Genomic DNA, 19,118 nt, shown 5'->3' with positions numbered 1-19,118 from the left:
ACAATGAGACCCTATCTCAAACAAAAAACAAAAAACGAAGCAAAACAAAATAAAACAAAACAAAACCCAAAACCTTTAACAAGCACCTGCCAGAGATTGTTTATTTTAAAAAGAAAGAAAAAAAAAAAAACCACACATACACACACACAACCTGAACAACATAGGGAGATCCTGTCTCAAAAGAAAAAAGTCGGGACTGGGGATTTAGCTCAGCGACATAAGCACCTGCCTTGCAAGCAGGTGGTCCTGAGTTAGATCCCCCGGTACTGATAAAAAAAAAAATTAAAAATAAATAAATAAATAAAACAAGTCAACCAAGGAGAGTATGGGGAATACAAGAGACAATGTATAAAGTGCTCCACCCAGGGGTTGGGCTTGATACTGAGTTGGTCTCCACTGTGTATAAACTATGGTCTCTGGGTCTGTCTATCTGTATTGTCTTTGCTGTGCTTCCTAGCCCTAGATTCCCTGTGCTACCTCATAATGTGGAAAGAGGACTGCTACAAACTCAAGGCCAGCCCAGGCTACAAAGTGAGTTCAAGGCCAGCCTTCTGAACTACAAGGTGAGACCCTGTCTCAAAACAAACAAAAAAAACTAGGGCTGGGGATTTAGCTCAGCGACATAAGCGCCTGCCTTGTAAGCAGGCAGTCGTGAGTTCAATCCCCAGTACCGATAAAAAGGAAAAAGACAAAACAAACAAACAAACAAACAAACAAAAAAACTAAACCAAAAAACCAACCAAATAAACAAACAAAAAACCCAACCAACAAAAAACTTGGAGAAATAGCTCATATATGTCTGATCCTAAAAACTGTATTCCCTGAATTAGAAGAAAAAGCTGAGGTTGGAAACAATGGGAATTCTGGGACTGTAGCACTAGGGTAGCTTAGTGAGATGAAGTAAGATGTACTTGGGTTCAGATTCAGGCTTCAGCACTTAGAAGAGGCAGAGGCAGGAGGGGTACAAGTGTGAGTCCAGCCTGGACAATTTAGTGAGACCCTGTCTCAGAATTCAAAACAAACAAACAAACCAAAGAAGAGGATTGAAATTAGCTCAGTATAAAGGCCCTGGGTTCAATCCCCAATACTGAAAAAGAAAAAGAAAACTCCAGGCTCTGGCACAAACCATCAACTCTGACAGTGGCAAATTTATCACACTCTCTGCACTCCAGTTTCCTCATGTACTGAATAGGATAGTAATAACCTATAGTGTAGAGAACTACTGAGAGGATTTGATAATACAAGTCAAAGGCTTATTTTTTTTAGCTATTTGAAAGCATAACCAAAATTTATGACAAAAAAAATATTTATAGACAAGGGGTTGAGGATATAGCTCATTAGCATAGTGCCTGCCTAGCAAGTGCAGGGTCCTGAGTTTAATTCCTGGTATCAAAAAAAAATTTATGAGGCTGGGGATTTAGCTCAGCGGCATAAGCACCTGCCTTGCAAGCAAGCAGTGGTGAGTTCAATCCCAGGTAATGATAAAAAAAAAAAAATTATAGACAAAATGGACTTGAAGGTCCACAGCTCTCCTCATTGCTAAAGGATTCTATTTCTAAAACCTGGAGTCTTCCTGAGACTCATGTTAATGGAAAGCTCCCACTGACCATCTGCCAAATAGGAGTTTAAGGACATCAATCATTCTGCTGTCCTTTGAAAAAGAAAACCAAGGGTGGGCGGATCTGCCATATGTCCATGTGGATCTAGATGGTGATTTGTGTTCAGAGGGGCAGAAGGTTCTTGTGTCCTCTGTGTCTTTTGGCCATGCCATGTTGGGACAGGCACATGTATAAGAAAGGTTGGAAGTTTTGTGGGCAAAAAAACCCGCCATTTTTCATTGTGGGGTGTATCCATTTATTTATTTATTTATTTATTTTTGTCTTTTTCTTTTTTATCGGTACCGGGGATCGAACTCACGACTGCCTGCTTACAAGACAGGCGCTTATGCCACTGAGCTACATCCCAGCCCCAGGTGTATCCATTTATTTATTTATTTACTTTTTTTTGTAAGGGAAATTGAACTAATGATCTCATGCTTGCCAGGCAGGCACTGTGCTGCTAAGCTATATCCCTGGGAAACCAAAGGTCTGTGCCTTTAGACTAGAGATCATACTTGAGAATCTAAGAAGGAACATCTGAAATCTATTTTTGAAAATGGGAGTTAAGATCTGGAGAATTTAAAATGATTTACTGACACAGATGGCAGAAGCTGGAGCCCAGATCTCCTGGCCTATAGAAGCCAACACTGTCCTGTCATCAAGCTCTGTCCACTGTCTACCAGATCAACCGATGCGTCTGTCACTTGCCCAGGAACCTGCTCAACACTCTGAAAGGTGCTTTCCTGCTTTTTGCCCACTGCAGATGGGTGGAGGAGACATTCACTCAATGAGGTTTGCAAGAGGGATCTTCTAGGGTAGAATTTCCTCCTCCCTGTTATCCAGGTTCAGAGATGAAAAGTGAATTACCAATTTTCAAATTTGACTATAAAAAAAAAGAAAAAAGAAAAACTGAAATAACTACAGCCTCTTTTTGTCATTTGGGATTTTTCTCCAAGAGACGCTGATATTAACTCTATTAAATCTCATACAAACATATGAGGTATTATTATTATTATTTAACTTTTTGAGACAGGGTCTTGCTATGCGGTTCAGGCTGACCTCGGGCTCACTTGTAGCCCAGGCTGGTCTTGAACTTGCAATGAGCCTACCTCAGCCTCCTGAGTGCTGGGATTATAGGAGCGGGCCACCATGCCCGACACTCCAAGTCTGTGTATTTTAATTGTACTACCTTGTCAACTAATTTAGGCCTCTTCTACTCCCTTTGTCTCACTGATACCTCCTCCTTTCCCCTCTAGCACTAATCAAACTTTGCGCAATTAAATCTTTCTATATTTATTATTTATCTGCCCTACCAGATGTAAGCCACATTATGGCAAGGAGGATAGCTGTGTGAGTCACATCATAGACCCCACAGAAATTATGAGCTGCATGAAGAAATGAATGCTTGTGGACTTTATTCATTTTGCAACAAACTTTTAAAATTAATTTTACTTTAAAATAATTTTATATTTACAAAACAGTTATACCATTAATACAGCTGGGTATTGTGCCTTTCTTTAGTCCTAGCACTTAGGAGGCCAAGGCAGGAGGGATCACTGAGAATGTGAGGCTGGCCTACATATCTAGTGAGTTGAAGTCAACCTGGGCTACATACCCTGTCTCAAAAAAAAAAAAAAAAAAAAAAAAAGGAATACTACAAAGATCTTCATTCAAAAATCTTAACATTTTTCCCACTGGGACTCTGGTAGAACATTTGTCTAGTATGTGGGAGGCCCTCAGTTCACCTCAACATGGCAAAACAAAACAAAAACATTAGCTCGTTGTCCTCAAAATATACTTTACAGCAAGATGATTCATTCTGGGGTCTCAACAAATACTTATTGGTCACGTGTTAGTATTGGATGATTTAACTGTATCCTATGTTCTCTGTTACATTATTACTGTCTTACAGTCCCATACAGCAGCTGGGGTGATCCTCTGAAAAGAAGTTAGATCATTTTATTACTGTTTAAAACTGCAGTAACTCCCCCTCAGGTTAAAAGTAAAAAACAATGTACTCAGGGGCTGGGGATTTAGCTCAGCGGCATAAGCACCTGCCTTGCAAGCAGGCGGTCGTGAGTTCGATCCCTGGTACCGATAAAAATGAAAAAGACAAAAAAAAAAAAAAAACAAAAAAAAAAACAATGTACTCCTTTTTTTCTGCTGTCCTGTTCCATTCCTCTCATTGCTTCAATCATATGTACTAGTGAAAGGGAAAAACTGTACAAGAGAAATTATTGTTTTTAAAACTTTGTTGTTTTGAAACTGCCTAGCTCTGTAACTGCTTCATGGCTTTGTAATTACTTTCTTGACCCCTGTAACTATGAGGGCTTCACCAAACATGCAGGATGGCTGATTGTACCATTGGCCCAAGCTTCATGAACTGGTGATCATTAATCTACTGCCATTACTGATGATCTCACTTCATTAGTTAACCAGAGCTTCCAGGCTGTTTTGTCTTGCTTTTGTACCTCCTCCTTATCCATCATGTAAAAGCTCTAGAACATCAGAGATCAGGGTCTGATATTCTGAGAATGATCCCATCAGTGCCTGTCCACGTAAATAAATGTGCCTCCTGGATGTTATTGTGGTGTTTCTGTATGTGGCTGCACTAGCATTTCTTTTCTCTCAGACCTTTTTTTGTTTGATTCAGGTTCTTGCTATGTAGTTCAAGTTGGCCTTGAACTCCTACATAGCCCAGGCTGGCCTTAAACTTCCAGTGATCCTCCTGTCTCAGCCTTCCAACTGCTGGGATGAAAGGTGTGAGGCACCAGGCCTCACTCACCTACTTTTTAAAACTACAATTTAAAAAACAAACAAACAAACAAACAAACACTACAATTTTATTTATTTAGTTTTGGGGGTTTGTTTTTTGGGACAGGCTATTGCTGTGTCAGTTCAGGCTAACCTTGAACTCTTTATGTAAGCCAAGTTGGCCTGAATCTTGTTGCAATCTTCGGGCATTAACTTCCCTGGTGCTGGGATCACAGATTTATGCCACCATTAACACATTATTGGCTCTTAAAAATGTACCACCTCATTTCTCTTACCCTGCTGGGGCTTTTTTTCCTAGCATATGTAACTTTTTAATACATTGTAAATCAATTTACTGTTTATATTCTGTATTTCTTTACTAGAATATAAACTACAGATTGAAGATAGAGATCTTTATTTATTGTGTTCTCTGTTCTCTGAGTATTTCCAGTACCTACAACTTTACATGGTGGACAGATGGTGTTCAATAAATAATTATGGAATGAACAAATGGTAAAGGTATTCTAAGTGCCAAGTACTATTTGTTTTGTTTGAGATGGGGTCTTGCTATGTGTTTCAGGCTGGTCCTAAACTCACTATGTAGCTTAGGCTGGTCTTGAACTTCCGGCAATTCTCCTGCCTCAGCTTCCTGAGTGCAGGGATTACAGGCTTGCACCACCATGCCAGGCTAAAAGGTGCTACTCTTGGCTCTGAGGATACAACAAAAAAACTCCCTGTCTTCACGGGGCCCACATGGCAGTATGCTTAAACTAGGAGTCTATCTTTTAATCTTGGCTCTGCACTGCTTCCTGTGAGATGTGGTGCAAGGCTGGGGATTTAGCTCAGGTGCATAAGCACTTGCCTGGCAAGCGCGCGGTAGTGAGTTTGATCCCTGGTTAATTAAAAATTTAAAAAAAAGGAAAAGGGTTGTGGGGCAAGTTAACATCTCCATGCTTTGCATTCCTATTAGTCGTTATGAGAACTGAACACAGCAAAACAAAACAAAACAAAACAAACACATTTAACATTTGCTTTCCTTCTTTCCAGGGCAGGAGTCCTGTAAGCCTTATATCTGTGCCATGGGTCTGGGTAAGGTTTTCATAAGGCTTTGGAAAGGTAGGAAAAAACTGTTATAGCTAGCTAAGCTTACCCATTTTTTTTTTTTTGGCGGCGAGGGCGTACCGAGAATCAGGCTCAGGACCTCGCACTTGCCAGGCAGGCGCTGTACTACTGAGCTCCTTACCCAATTTTTAACTGAAGATGTTTTAATGAGCTATTGCTTAACGGTCGGAATGAGAAACTGAGGTGTAGAGTCTAGGCCCTGGAGTCACCCACTTTGCCGTGTTACCTCGGAAAAGCCTTGCTGCTCCCACGAAGTGACTTGGGTGCAAGAACAGGGAAAGAAGAGTAGTTTGCCACACTTGAAAACTACAAGTCCCAGAACTCCCTGCGACAGACAACTACGAGTCCCAAAAGATTTTGGTCGCCAGATCGAGACTGAGGGGGTCTCTTGGCGCCTGAAGACTGGTTTCTTCCAGAGAGGATGAAGAGCGTGCCCAAGCGGCGGCTCGCTTTAACGTCACTGCGCAGACGCCACCGAAGGGCCGGACGTGACGTAGGTAGAGTTCCGGCTTCGGCCTCCGCCGCTGCCTCCGCTACTACAGCCTTCGGCGCTCCTGCCGCTACTGCAACCGCGGCTTGGTATTCCTAAAATGGCGCCGCTAGATCTGGACAAGTATGTGGAGATAGCGCGGCTGTGCAAGTACCTGCCGGAAAACGACCTGAAGGTGAGCCCGGCCGCAGGGAACTCTGCTTGCGGGGCTCGCCCCTTCCGGCTGTGGGGCGCCCGCCGGCCCGCCCTTCCTTTCCGCGGGACCCCTGTCGGGTGTCCTGTCTGGTCGCTGTAGAGAGGTCTTCGCGGTGCTTGGCGACCCGGTGTGACTTGGCGTCTCCGGAGAGCAGGGCGAACCCGAGTTCCTCTACTGCTGTCCCGGCTCGGTGAGCGGGGATTCCGAGAGATGTCGCGGCCTCTGTCCTGAAGTCGTTGTTTCTGGCCTTCAGAGTGTCCCAAGACTCGGAGCCCTAGCAGCTTTGCTTAAAATGTTCTCCTTCCTTCTTCACCCTATGCCCAGATCCCCGGGAGTCGGAGCCGGGCCCTAGCGGGCTGTGTTCTCGGTGTAGGTCATCCCTAGAAGAGGTGACAGGTGCGCGGAGTGCAGGCGTCTGACAGAACGTACCGCCGCTCCTGGGACGCGGGCCCAGTGTGTCCTCGTCCCGGCGGTGGACCTGGGCGGTTTGGTAGTGATGTGAGAGAATGTCAGGTTGCTGCTCTTTCCTTAACACTCCTTTCCATTGCTTTTTAGAAGTGCTTTCTTACCGTGATTGGAACTCCATTTCATAGGACGTTGTTGAACTAATTTAAATGAATAGACAGTTGTCACTAAATACAAATCCATTTCTCTCTCTCTCTTAAAAATAATCCACGTCATTTATTTTAACTTTTTTATTTGTGCTACTGGGAATTTGAACCTAGGACTTCACGGATGCCAGGCAAGTGCTCTATCACTGAGCTACAGCCCAGCCCAAATTACAAATGTTTCTGTTTTTAAAATTCTTTCTCCATAACTCCTTAACGGAAGGTTTCATTTTCTTGGCATTTTAAAGGTGATGACTTATTATTGTCCAGCTAAAAGTAAAGGTTCAGATGAAGAGTAAAAGTTCACATAAGTGTAAATGTATGGGAAAGGCAATAAATGAAAGACTAAAAGAATATAAGCTTTTGAAGTGTTTGTAAATTTTTGAAGTGTTTCTGTGATTTTGCTAAAAGTAGTGCTTAAGTTTTTGGGCGTGTTAGTCACTGGTGCTGGTGTCTGTTTTATTCCATTCACATTGCTTTGCTGTGTGGTAAGGGTAAACTTGAAGTTTGTATCCTTTTTATACTTTTAGCTGTGAGTTTATAACAGTTTGTTTTGCAAGAAAAATGATCTTTTTCAGTAAATTATTTTTCTTAAGGATTTACAGTATGTGTGTTTTACTGTTTGGTGCAGGAAGTTGATGCCTAACATCAATCATAAAGGTTGCAAAATACACAAGGTCACAATGCTGCTGTGAATGTAATTGAATTGTACTTACATAAATTGTATTTGTTATAAGGGAGTCACTCTTATGAATTTTCCCATTTTTTAATAGGATACTTTAAAATAAGGATAATTTAAAATACAAAAAAATACGGACATGGCTTTTCTCAGCATTCATGTTCATCCGTCTTTTCGGTTAGGTTTTGTGGCATTTTTGTGCTGTTTGGTTTAAGAAAACAATATAATTAACATTGAGACTTACCCACTTAGCAGTCTGATTATTTAAATACAGTTTGACCAAAAATAGCATTTTCTTTGTTAATTTTTTTTTTTTTTTTGTCTTTTTCCTTTTTATCGGTACCAGGGATTGAACTCACGACTGCCTGCTTGCAAGGCAGGTGCTTATGCCGCTGAGCTAAACCCCTAGCCCCTTCTTTGTTAATTTTTGTTTTTTGTTTTTTTGAGACAAGGTCTCACCATGTAGTCCACACTGGCTTCACACTGTCTAGCCCAGGCTGGCCATGAACTCATGGTGATCCTTCTCTCTCAGCCTCCAAGTGCTGGGATTACAGGTGTGTGTCACGATGCCTGGCTGTGTATGATATGCATAAAAACATTCAATACACATTGCAACATTCCAATCTGGATAGTAGTATAGAGCCTCTTTCCAAATTTTTTTTGCATTATTGTCTTTGAACAACATACTTCACATTGTCATATTGGCCTTTCTGTTTTTCCCCTAGGGTGGTATAATTTCAATAAAATGTCTACCTATTAAATGTAATGGTGAAAAAAAAATGTAATGGTGAAGACTTCGATGATGGATGTCCTGGTTGGAATTTTGCTGCTCCATATATTTTAATTATTTGGTGTATTAGATCTAATGGAAATCGTGAATGACTTTTGAACCCCCTTGTTCTGGATGAATAACAAACAAGTTCCATATTGTTTGGCTTAGAAGGTACATAGATGTTTTATAATAATATTTTTCTTCCCTTTTTTTGGTACTGGGGATTGAACTCATGACCTTACACTTGCCGGGCAGACACTTATGCCCCCAGCCCCTCCTTTTTTTTTTTTTTTTTTTTTTTTTAAAGACAGGGTCTTGCTAAGTAGTCCAGGCTGGCCTGGAACTTAATATGTACCAGACAATGACTTTGAAACCCTGGAGACCTTCCTACCTCATCCTCTTTAGTGCTGGGATTATAGGTGTGCACCACCACTCTTGGCATTTCCTCACTTTTTGATTACAGGATAGCTTGTTAGATGTTGGCTAAATCTGTCAGTACCACCTATAGAATTTTTTTCCTTTTTTTTTGTACCAGGCATCGAGCTCATGACTACACGCTTGCCAGGCAGGCGCTTGTACTACTGAGCCAAATCCCTGACGAAATTTTTTTTCTTTTCAAATCTATTTTATTTTATTTTTATTTTTTGATACCAGGTATTGAACTCACAACCTTGCACTTGCCAGGCAAGTGCTTAGGCTACTGAGCTAAATCCCCAGCCCTCAAATCTATTTTAAACAGAAAAAAAATTAAAATTTCAAAACACAATAATTAGGGTGACAATGGTATATACATTGTGTTTTATTTATATCTATATATATTACATATATTGTTTCAGCTTCCCATTAGCGAAAGAATACGTTTACACATGCATGTTTCATTTATTTCACTGCTGAGTATGGTCTCAAGTTGTGTCCATTCACCTATAAAAGTCTCAAGTTTATCCTTCTTTATGACTGAGTAGTGCTCCATTGTATAAAAATACCACATCATCTTTTTTATCCATTCCTCAGTCGATGGGTATTTAGGTTGTTTCCAAGATTTAGCTATTACAAATTGTATTGTAGGGCTGGGGATTTAGCTCAGCAGCATAAGCGCCTGCCTTGCAAGCAGGCAGTTGTGAGTTCGATCCCTGGTACCGATAAAAACGAAAAAGACAAAACAAAACAAAACAAATTGTATTGTAAACAGGAGTGCACATACATCACTGTAGTATGAGTTTTTAATTCTTCTGGGAAGATAACCCAGAAGGGGAATACATGGGTTGAATGGGACCTCGACTCCTAGTTTTTGAGGAATCTCCACACTGATTTCCAGTGGCTGCATCTGTCTGCACTCCCATCAACAGTGGAAAAGGGTTCCTTTTTCCCCACAGCCTCTCCAGCATTTGTTATTGCTTGATTTCTTGGTAATAGCCATTCTTTCTGGGGTGAGGTGGAATCTCAGGGTTGTTTTAATTTGTCTCTTGAATGACCAGTGATGTTGCACATTTTTTCATATATTTACTGTGTGTATTTCTTCTGAGAAGTGTGTATTCATCTCAGATGCATGTTTTTGGGTTGGGTCTGTAAATCTGCAGGAACTGATTTTTTTCAGTTCTTTATATGTTCTGGGTAGTAATCCTTTGTCTTGAGAAGCAGCTAGCAAACCTTTTCTTCCACACTGTGATTCTCTTGCTGTGCGAAAGCTTTTCAGTATGATGAGAGCCCAGTTGTTGATTCTTTGTGGTAGTTTCTATGTAATCAGGAGTTTGTTCAAAAAGTCTTTGTGTATACCAGTGTTTTCAAGAGTTTTACCTACTCTGTCTTCCAGCAGATTCAGTGTTTCTGTTTTAATATTTAGATCATTGGTCCATTCTGAATTTAGTTTAGTGCATGATGAAAGATAACCCATAGAATTATTATAATCATTGACCACTATTAAAATTTTTTTAGTTTCATTTCTTCTTTCAAATTCTATCATTTCTATATTATGAACTAGTTGATAATGACACATCTTTTTTTTGTTTTTCCATTGCATAACAGATTTTTCTTTTTTTTTTCTTTCAAAATAATATTTCAACTTGATAGATTTTTCCTTTCTGATATGACATTTCTCCCTTTTTCAGTTTTTTCTTTTGCAGATCTTTTGGCACTTCCTTCCTATTCAGTCTCAGAGTCCCACATGTATCCACTTTGTATTACAAAAGAATATCACTGAGCTCTGGAGAAGCATAAAAATTATATCTAATGTACTTACAATAAGAGTTTTTATAGATTGTAGCACAAAATTGTAGTTTCTTTCACAAACACCAATTAGTTAGTAAAAAAGAAAACCCAGAATTTATTAGATTTTACTAGACGCAGACATTAAAAGTGAATACAGTGTTCTAAACAAAATTATCCAAAAAATAATTGGTATAAAACAAATAATAGATGAAGCTGAGCATGGTGCTGCACGCCTGTAATTGCAACACTCAAGAAGCTGAGGCAGGAGAATCCTTGCAAGTTCGAGATCAGCCTGGCTACAAAGTGAGCTCAAGGCCAGCCTGAACTGCATAGTGAGACCCTGTCTCAAAAAGACAAAACAACAAAAACAAAAACCCCCCAAAATAATAGGTATACAGGCATATCTCCTGCAAACAAGAATCTACTGATTGAAATGACACCTGCCCAAGTGATACTCCGCATGGTCCATAGGTAAACAAATGCGATGCCAAAGTGATGCTCAGGATAAACAACAAGCAAGACCTCTTTTGGTAACATTGTTAATCTCATAAAGTAGATTATTGCACATTTGTGAATTGCCGTGGTTTTCTTTTTTTTTGTTGTTGTGTGTAAGCTGTCCTATGCTTTGTGTTTATAATTAATGTACAGTAAAATGTTTCTTACAAAAATGTGTCTTGATATTAACTTGACATTGGACACTTCTTAACTTATTTGAACAATAATCAGTGGGACTTTCTCTAAACTTTTTTGACAAGCATTACATTTTCCCTCTTAAGGAAATGTAGTTTTGGGTGTTTGTTTGTTTATTTGTTGGAGATAGGGTCTCACTAAGTAGTTCAGGCTAGCCTTGAGCTCACTATGTAGCCCAGGCTGGCCCCGAGCTCACTGTGTAGTCCAAGCTGGCCTTGAACTTGCAGCAGTTCTGTCTCTGCCTCCTGAGTGCTGGAATTACTGTTGTATACTACCATGCCCAACAAGAAATACAGTTTATTGAACTTCTTCCTTTTGAAACACATCTGAATGTCTTAGCTTATATCTGCATCTCAGTAAACTTTCCCCTAATCTTTTGGGTAAACACTAAGAAGAATTCTGGATTTTTTTTAAGTAAAGGCTTTCCTTCTGTAAATTTTTCTTTTTCAGATTAATTTGCTTATGCTGCTTGCCTCTTGTGTATTTAAAGAAATTTAATTTTGTTTCTGTTCCTTGGCACAAAGTCTGAACTAAAAATAGACAGGCCAAGAAAGTATTTCAGGAGTACCTTTTCTAAGACTTTAAAGCCAAAATAAAATATTCTTTCAGAGAAAGAAGAGATAATTGAGACTACTTAATTGAACATAATGGAAAAGATTTGTTCTGCTACAAAAGATAGAAATTTGCCTGTATTTTAAATAGATTGTAAGTTAGAGTATTAGATCAGAAATAAATGCATATTTCTAGATCTGATCATAGCTTCTCTACAGCTGAATTGGAAATGGGCAAATCACTAGATTGAATTACCTGTTTTGAGGGAAAAAAATGAAATATATGAGTGGAAAACAGTTAAAGTTCCCTTATAAAATTGCTAGCACCCTGCCTCATCTTTCCAGGGTCCTGGGAGTACAAGTGTACACCACCATGTCAGGCTTTTTTTCCCCCTTATTTTGTGTTTCTTAATTTTTAAAAAATTAGTTTCTTTTTTTTTTTTTTTTTTTTTTTTAGTTTTCATGTGAGACTACTTTCTTTGCAGAGTTTTGCTTTTGTCTGAAATACCTTCTTAAAGAGAATTCTTGTGGGGGCTGAGGATTTAGCTCCTGCCTTGCAAGCAGGCAGTCGTGAGTTTGATCCCCAGTACCGATGAAAAGGAAAAAGACAAAAAAAAAAAAAAAAAAAAAAGAGAATTCTCTTCTTTTCTGATATGATAATCAGGCTTTTCTACCTACTTCAGCTGCTGTCTGATTTTATAGACTCTTGTATGCAGCAAGCTCTCCTATTTTGTTTGAGTTGTTAGGTTTTGCATTTATTTGTCTGTTTTTGGTGCAGGAGATGAAACACAGGGCCTCTTCCATGCTAAGCTGTACCAGTGAGGTACATCACCAATTCCTCCATTGAATATTCAGGTACAGAGAGCAAAACAGAACAATAGTTAGGGTACTACTGTTACTTTGTACAGGGACTTTTTCAGTAATATTGAGTATTTTGTCTCTTAGGTCTCAGAATCACATTCTTCAGTGTCTTCTGAAAATATTCAGAGGTGCTGGCTGGTATCAATGCAATGCTCATATGTGTCAGCTTCACATTTTCTAATTGCCTTTTTTTTTTTTGTGGTACCAGGGATTGAACTCACGACCTCGTGCTTGCCAGGCATGCGCTTATGCCACTGAGCTAAATCCCCAGCCCCTAATTGCCATTTTTTAAAAAGTAGATAAGATAGGGGGCTGGAGATTTAGCTCAGCAGCATAAGCGCTTGCCTTGCAAGCAGGCAGTCGTGAGTTCGATCCCTGGTACCGATAAAAAGGAAAAAGACAAAAAAAAAATAATAAAAGTAGATAAGATAGACATTAATTTTACTGACATTTTACTTAACTCAGATTTAGTATGAAGTTAACATAAAATTATTACTATATTTAATTTTGTATATGTGTGATGCTGGAGATTAAATCTGGGATCTTGTGCATAGTAAGTGGTTTACTACTGAGCTATACCCACAGTCCTATATAAAATTATTAATGTAGTATTTTGCCCTTTTAGTACCAACTTTGAAATATGGCATATATTTTACATTTACGGCTTTTGGACTATTTGCATTTCAGATGATCAATAGCCATTTGTGACTATATATATTATATGAAGTAATGCAAGTCTCTATTGAGCCCCCAGTCCCTTCCTTAGCGTTTCAGAACTGAGAATTAGACTTTTCTAATTTGGTAACTTCTCATTTTACCAAAAAACTGAGCTCTGTAGTCTGATCTGCCTGAGGGTGTCTAGCAATCTATGATAGCCAGAACTCATTTAGAAAGACTCGCTGAAAAGAGCTCTTTCTGATGTAATCGATAACCTTTTAAAGATGATTCATAGCCAGCTTTTTTATATACATCTTCTACATCATTGTTCTTTTTACTTTGTTTTATTTATTCATTTATTTGTTTTTGTTTTGAGATAGGGTCTTGCTATATAGTGCAGGCTGTCCTTGAACTTGCTTTTGTAGCCCAGGCTGGCATCAAACTCATGACAATCCTCCTGCCTCAGCCTCCTGAGTACTGGGATAGTGTTTTTACTTTCTTAATAATATATATTAGACCACATGTTTCTGACATGCTTTGTACTTCCCTACTTTGCTTCTGCTTAATCTGGTTTGTTTTGTTTCTTTTGAGACAGGATCTTGCTATGTGTCCAAGCTAATCTCAAACTCTTGATCCTCCTGCTTCTGTTTCTTAAGTGCTGGGATTATTGGGTATGGCACCATGCTCTGCTGCTCATCTGTTTCTTTTACCTATTTCTCAGTATTTATATAGCATAATTGTGTGTGTGTGTGTGTGTGTGTGTGTGTGTGTATGTGTGTTGTGTACCCGTGATATGCAGGGATCACACCCAGAAGTTTCACACTCTTGAGGCAAGTGCCCTTCCACAGAGCTACTTTCTCTGCTTTTTTTTTTTTGGTCTTTTTCATTTTTATTGGTACTGGCAATCGAACTCATGACTGACTGCTTGCAAGGCAGGTACTTATGCCGCTGAGCTAAATCCCCAGCCCCCACTTTTTTTTTTAAATTTTGACGCAAGATCCTACTAAGTTGCCCAAGCTGACTTCAGGTTTGCAATCCTCCTGCCTCAGCCTCCCCACTAGCTGGGATTATAGATGTCAGCCATTGTGACTAGCTAATATTAAATCATTTTAAATGCTCGTTATAACAGTGAGTTGAATACATATATATGCACCATTTTACAGGCAGGTAATTGAAGCACAAAGTAACTTTCCAGAGTCCTACTGAGTAGATTCGAAATTAGGCACTCTGGCCCCAAGAATCTTGTTTTCCTGCAGTTTTGTTTCTTAATGATTTATACACTTTTATTTTATTTTACTTTTGATTTTTTGAGACAGAGTCTCACTATGTAGTTCAAGCTAGCCTTGAACTCATTATGTAGCCCAGGCTGGTCTTAAATTCAGGTTGATTTTCCTGAGTCAGTCTCCATAGTGCTGGCCATATGTCCAGCTCCTACCTAGACTTTATTTATTTGATTGAGAGCTTTTTAAAATATTTATTTGGGGGGGGTAGGGATTGAACTGATGACCTTATGCTTGGCAAGCAAGCACTGAGCTAAACTCATGGCCTTCGTTTTTTTATTATACATAAAATGTTCTTTGTAGTTGATTCCGACACATTGTACTCAATGACTTGAAAGAGTCAAGTTGCTTAGTTGCTGCTATTGTTTGTTAGTTTGTTTTCTCTCAGGACTAAAGTGAGTGTTTTCATGTAAAATCTTTTAATTTCTGTAAAATCTTTAATTTCTGGCATTTCTTTTCTGGATTATTTACTTTGCACAATTACATCATTTTTAAGGTCAAAAGTGGTTAGATGCCAGCTGTGATGGGAGGCTGAGGCAGGAGGATGGCTATGAATTTGAGGCCAGCTTGGGCTGTATAATTGAGTTCAAGGACAGTCTGCACTATATAGTGAAATCTTTTTTTTTTTTTTTTGTCTTTTTTCTTTTTTATCTGTACTGGGGATCGAACTCATGACTGCCTGCTTGCAAGGCAGGCGCTTATGCCGCTGAGCTAAATCCCCAACCCCTATAGTGAAATCTTGAGTCAAAAAAAAAAAAAAAAAAAAAAAAAAGCAAAACAAGCCTTACAAGCCAAAACAATTAAAAAATAGTCAGAGCATGGTGGCATTCTCCTAGAATCCTAGCATTTGAGAGGCTGATGTGTGGGGCTTGCCATGAGTTCAAAGCCAGCCTCTACTACATAAGACCCTATAGATCCAAGACACTCTGGTCACACAGGTAAAATAAACTCTTTGAAACTTACCCTGGAACGTCACAGTGCCTGTTTGTGTTGCAAAGAGGATAGATAAAACAGATGGTCTTCCTAGACAGAAAGTATTGAAAAAGGTTCTGAGTCTCTCTATGGACTCCAAAGTTATACTAAAGTTTGGTTAGGTAAAAGAATTCTCCAGAATTCTTTTATGATATGCTTGGCCAGCAAGTGCTACCCAGGCCTTTAGAGATTAGGAGAATTTGCAGATTCTTGGGAAAATTTTATAGTTAAGAGATGGGAATGTTGGAGAGTTCCATAAAGAAATTCTGGAATAAGGTCTGGGGATGTAGCTCGATGGGAGACCACATGCTTGGCATGTACAACCTGAGTTTGATCTTTAGCACCAGAGAGAGAGAGAGAGAGAGAGAGAGAGAGAGAGACAGACAGACAAGAGACAGACAGACAGCAAGAGAGAGAGAGAGCGTGAGCAAGCCAGTGTGTGCATGAAAGGGAGTGAAGATGAGAAGAAAAAGAGAGAGAGGGAGGGAAAGAAGGTGAAAAGAGAAAGGCAAGCAAGCTAGCAGGGTTCCCATTCATAACTATGGTACATTTTTTCTAGAATACCTCTTTCTAAGGTTTAGCTCAGGTGCTACTTCCATGCAGGGCTCCTGGATTTCCCAGTCAGAAGCAATGAGCAATGCTAATATTTGCATAGCTGCTTATAGTTTTCAGAGCACTTTTCTTGTCCTTTCTGTCGTTTACATAGTCCTTGTGATAGAGCAGATGTTAGAACTATGACGGGTGAAGATTAAGTGATTTTTGCAGTGACTAAACAGGGTATGTAAATGAATTTATTTGCTGTTTAATAATTCTTGTTCTTTCGTATTTAGGTTGTATTGCTTTGGTCTGTAGCACTTTATGGCTCAGTCTTACCGCTTAATACTATTCTATCTTTTTTTTGGTACCAGTGATCGAACCCACAACCTTGCACTTGCCAGGCAGGCACTTGGGTCGCTGAGCTAAATCCTTGACCCTATACTATTCTATCTTACATGGTTGCCTATCTGTCTGTCTGTGTCATTAGACTGCAAGCTTATGGGGCAGGATCATTCCTTGTTTATTTTTGTATTTTCCAGTTTTAGGACACTAATGGGTATGTGGTAATCAGTAAAGATTTGTTAACTGAAACTGTATATTGCTGTATAACAAACATTTCTTTAACATCTTGAGTCCCCTAGTTTTGCCTGTGAGGGCCAGGGGTAGATTTAGATATTTTTCTGTGTCTTTGGTTGACACTTCAATATAGTAAAGAAGATAGAGGTAAACAAATGATCATCACACAGTTAGGTAGAGGCTACCAAGGGTGTAGACAGGCACTAGAAAAGCAGCAAACTTGAGCCAGAGATAGTTTCACAGAGAAGCAACAGTGGGAAGATGAGCAGAGGTGAAGTAGACAAATTTGGAAAGACAAAAACATCCAAGCAGAATAAATACCATCGTCAGTGGTAGATAGTCATCTGAAAGAACACTGCTTGTTCTGAGAGCTTAAAGTGGTTATGTGGTGGGAGATGGTACTCAGAAGATAGGCAGAGGTCAGATCATGGGTGATTGTGTTGGGAAGAGAATGAAAACTCTGTGGAAACATCTGTTGACAGATTAGATGTAAGTTATGAAGGAGAGGAGTGTTTAGTGTATAATCTTAGTTTCTGGCAAGAATTACTTAGTGGGTTCTGTAACTTAAAGAGTGCGGGGAGTTTGGTTTTGGCCATGTTGAATTGAATGTTCTTTGAATTTATGACAGTGAGTTAGAGATGTCTAATGGACTGTTGGATACACAGGGCAGTTAGTCAACAAATGTTTACTGATTGTGCAATATGCTCCAAACTTTGTTCCTTTCTTTCTTTTTTTTGGAGACAGAGTCTTGTTATATAGTCCCTGGTAGTCTTGAACTCATTGTGTAGCCCAGACTGGCCTCAAATTTGTAGTGATCCTCCTGCCTCAGGCTCCCAAATGCTAGGATTACAGGTCTTGAGTGCTAGAATTACACCATGACCAGTTCACTCAACTTTCTTTGGCACAGTAGAGAAACTGTTGGGCAAAACAACCTATGATAAATTTAAAAATGATTAGAAGAGTGTAAATTCTTAGTACATAATAATTAATAGTTGAAGAGTTGGAAATATTTATTATGCTGATGTTTTAAAAACATTTTAAAGGATAGATTTCTGGGGTGGTGTGCATTGGAATTGAACCATTTGAGTGTTAGGCAAATGCTCTACCAGTTAGCTACATTTACATTCCCTGCCTAACCTTATTTTCCTTTTTCTTTTTCTTTCTTTCTTTTTTTTAATACAATGTCTCTAAATGCTTTAGCCTCCTGAGTAGCTCAGGTTACAGGAACGTACCCACTGTGTTTAGGGACTTTTTAATTTTTATGTGTGTTTGATACAAACTTGTAAGCTACTGCCTAATTAAAGAGATGAGAAACCATGGCTTTGGTTTAGAGACATAAGAAAATCCTCAGTTGGGATTTGCAGAAGTGACATTTGTAAGGAGCAGCTGTAATTTCACTGTGTTTAACATGCATGGGCTCTAGGTGAAGGGTGCTGCCTAAATAGGTTTACATGTGTCTCCAGATACCCAACGTTTGAGATTAACGAGGTTTCACAGAATTGTTCTTCAAGTTATGGTCCACTGTTACTTTCAAGTCAGCACTGAGAGTGTAAACCAATCCCTAGGCAGGACTTGCTGTTCAGGAGGCATTATTGAGGTGAGAGAGCCAGACACATGTGGGTACAAATTCCAGCACATTGATATATGGAAATCATGGAGCCACTCAGGATTCTGTGTTGTGATTAGTTTCAAAATACTATTAAATAACTCACTTTGTTACAAAAATGATATAGAGTGGTTTATAGATGCATTTGGTGTAAGCAATATAAGTTACATTAAAAAAAATGCATCAAAAAAATACAGGTGGAAAACCAAGATGGAGCCAGCAGTAAGAGTAACAGTACGTAAAATAAAAGCTGTGATGAACCCTCCCCTGGCCCTGTACTGGGGATTGAAACCAGGGTCTTCAAACTGAGCTACATCCTTAGGTTTTTTTTTTTTTTTTAAGTTTTGAGACAAGTCTTAACTAAATTGCTAATGGTCCAGGCTGAGCTCAAACTTGTTATTCCTGCCTTAGCCTCCCAGATTGCTGAGATTTCAGATTTGTACCACCACACCTGGCCAGAGTACTTCTCAAAGAGTAGACGCTAAATTTTTCAGGAGCCTACAAATGTAGTTGCTGTTTAATTAAAAAGAAAAATGTACAGAGTCTGGTTAAAAAAAACAAGCTTCTTAGGGAAATGACTTCTATCTCTGATAGAGAAACTGAGGCATATCTCCCCTGGGTGCGTATTTTTTTTAAATTTTTGTTTTGAAGGTAGTAAAATACAACAGAACAAGACAGAATAAAGCCAACTGAGACAGTGTAGTGAAATCACCACAGAACTTCACAGCAGGTTACTGGGATAACAGTAATGGGTATCACAGTATATCTCGTTATTATCACAATAGTAGTTCTTTCAATCACCAGGGAGGGGAGCTGCTTGCTTGGGTGCTTATTGAAACATACTATTTAATTTCAATATCCTGTGTACCTTGTTTGTAGTCTATACAATTTATCCTATAGTGGAAATATGTCGCTACAGATTGATGGCATGACATTAAAGTATTATTTGGAGAAAAGCAAATTG

The 19,118-nt window shown here is 39.2% G+C and overlaps 2 protein-coding genes across 5 annotated transcripts in view; one reads left to right on the top strand and one right to left on the bottom strand.

The window, feature by feature from the left end:
• Positions 1–5,898, bottom strand: part of Rabepk (Rab9 effector protein with kelch motifs) — a 31,138-nt gene extending 25,240 nt beyond the window's left edge. The window contains exon 1 of one of the 3 annotated variants that reach the window (XM_003470775.5): positions 5,701–5,898. The gene's annotated coding sequence lies outside the window, so the exon portion shown is untranslated. The remainder of the gene's footprint in view (positions 1–5,700) is intronic. The other 2 variants (XM_063227544.1, XM_013153598.3) reach the window with 2 other exon arrangements.
• Positions 5,899–5,952: 54 nt separating this feature from the next.
• The window catches only part of Ppp6c (protein phosphatase 6 catalytic subunit), a 43,413-nt gene continuing 30,247 nt past the window's right edge, over positions 5,953–19,118 (top strand). The window contains exon 1 of one of the 2 annotated variants that reach the window (XM_003470777.4): positions 5,953–6,139. In XM_003470777.4, the coding sequence (XP_003470825.1) occupies positions 6,065–6,139 (75 nt within the window). In that variant the 5' untranslated portion in view covers positions 5,953–6,064. Of the gene's footprint in view, positions 6,140–6,191; positions 6,351–19,118 lie in introns of those variants that run through there. The other variant, XM_063227558.1, reaches the window with a different exon arrangement.

Source organism: Cavia porcellus, unplaced genomic scaffold (genome assembly GCF_034190915.1).
Source record: "Cavia porcellus strain 051 isolate PalLab524CR breed Dunkin Hartley unplaced genomic scaffold, mCavPor4.1 scaffold_1, whole genome shotgun sequence".
NCBI lineage: Eukaryota > Metazoa > Chordata > Mammalia > Rodentia > Caviidae > Cavia > Cavia porcellus.
The sequence above is the reverse complement of the archived record's forward strand: the minus strand, read 5'-3'. Positions and strand labels throughout refer to the sequence as shown.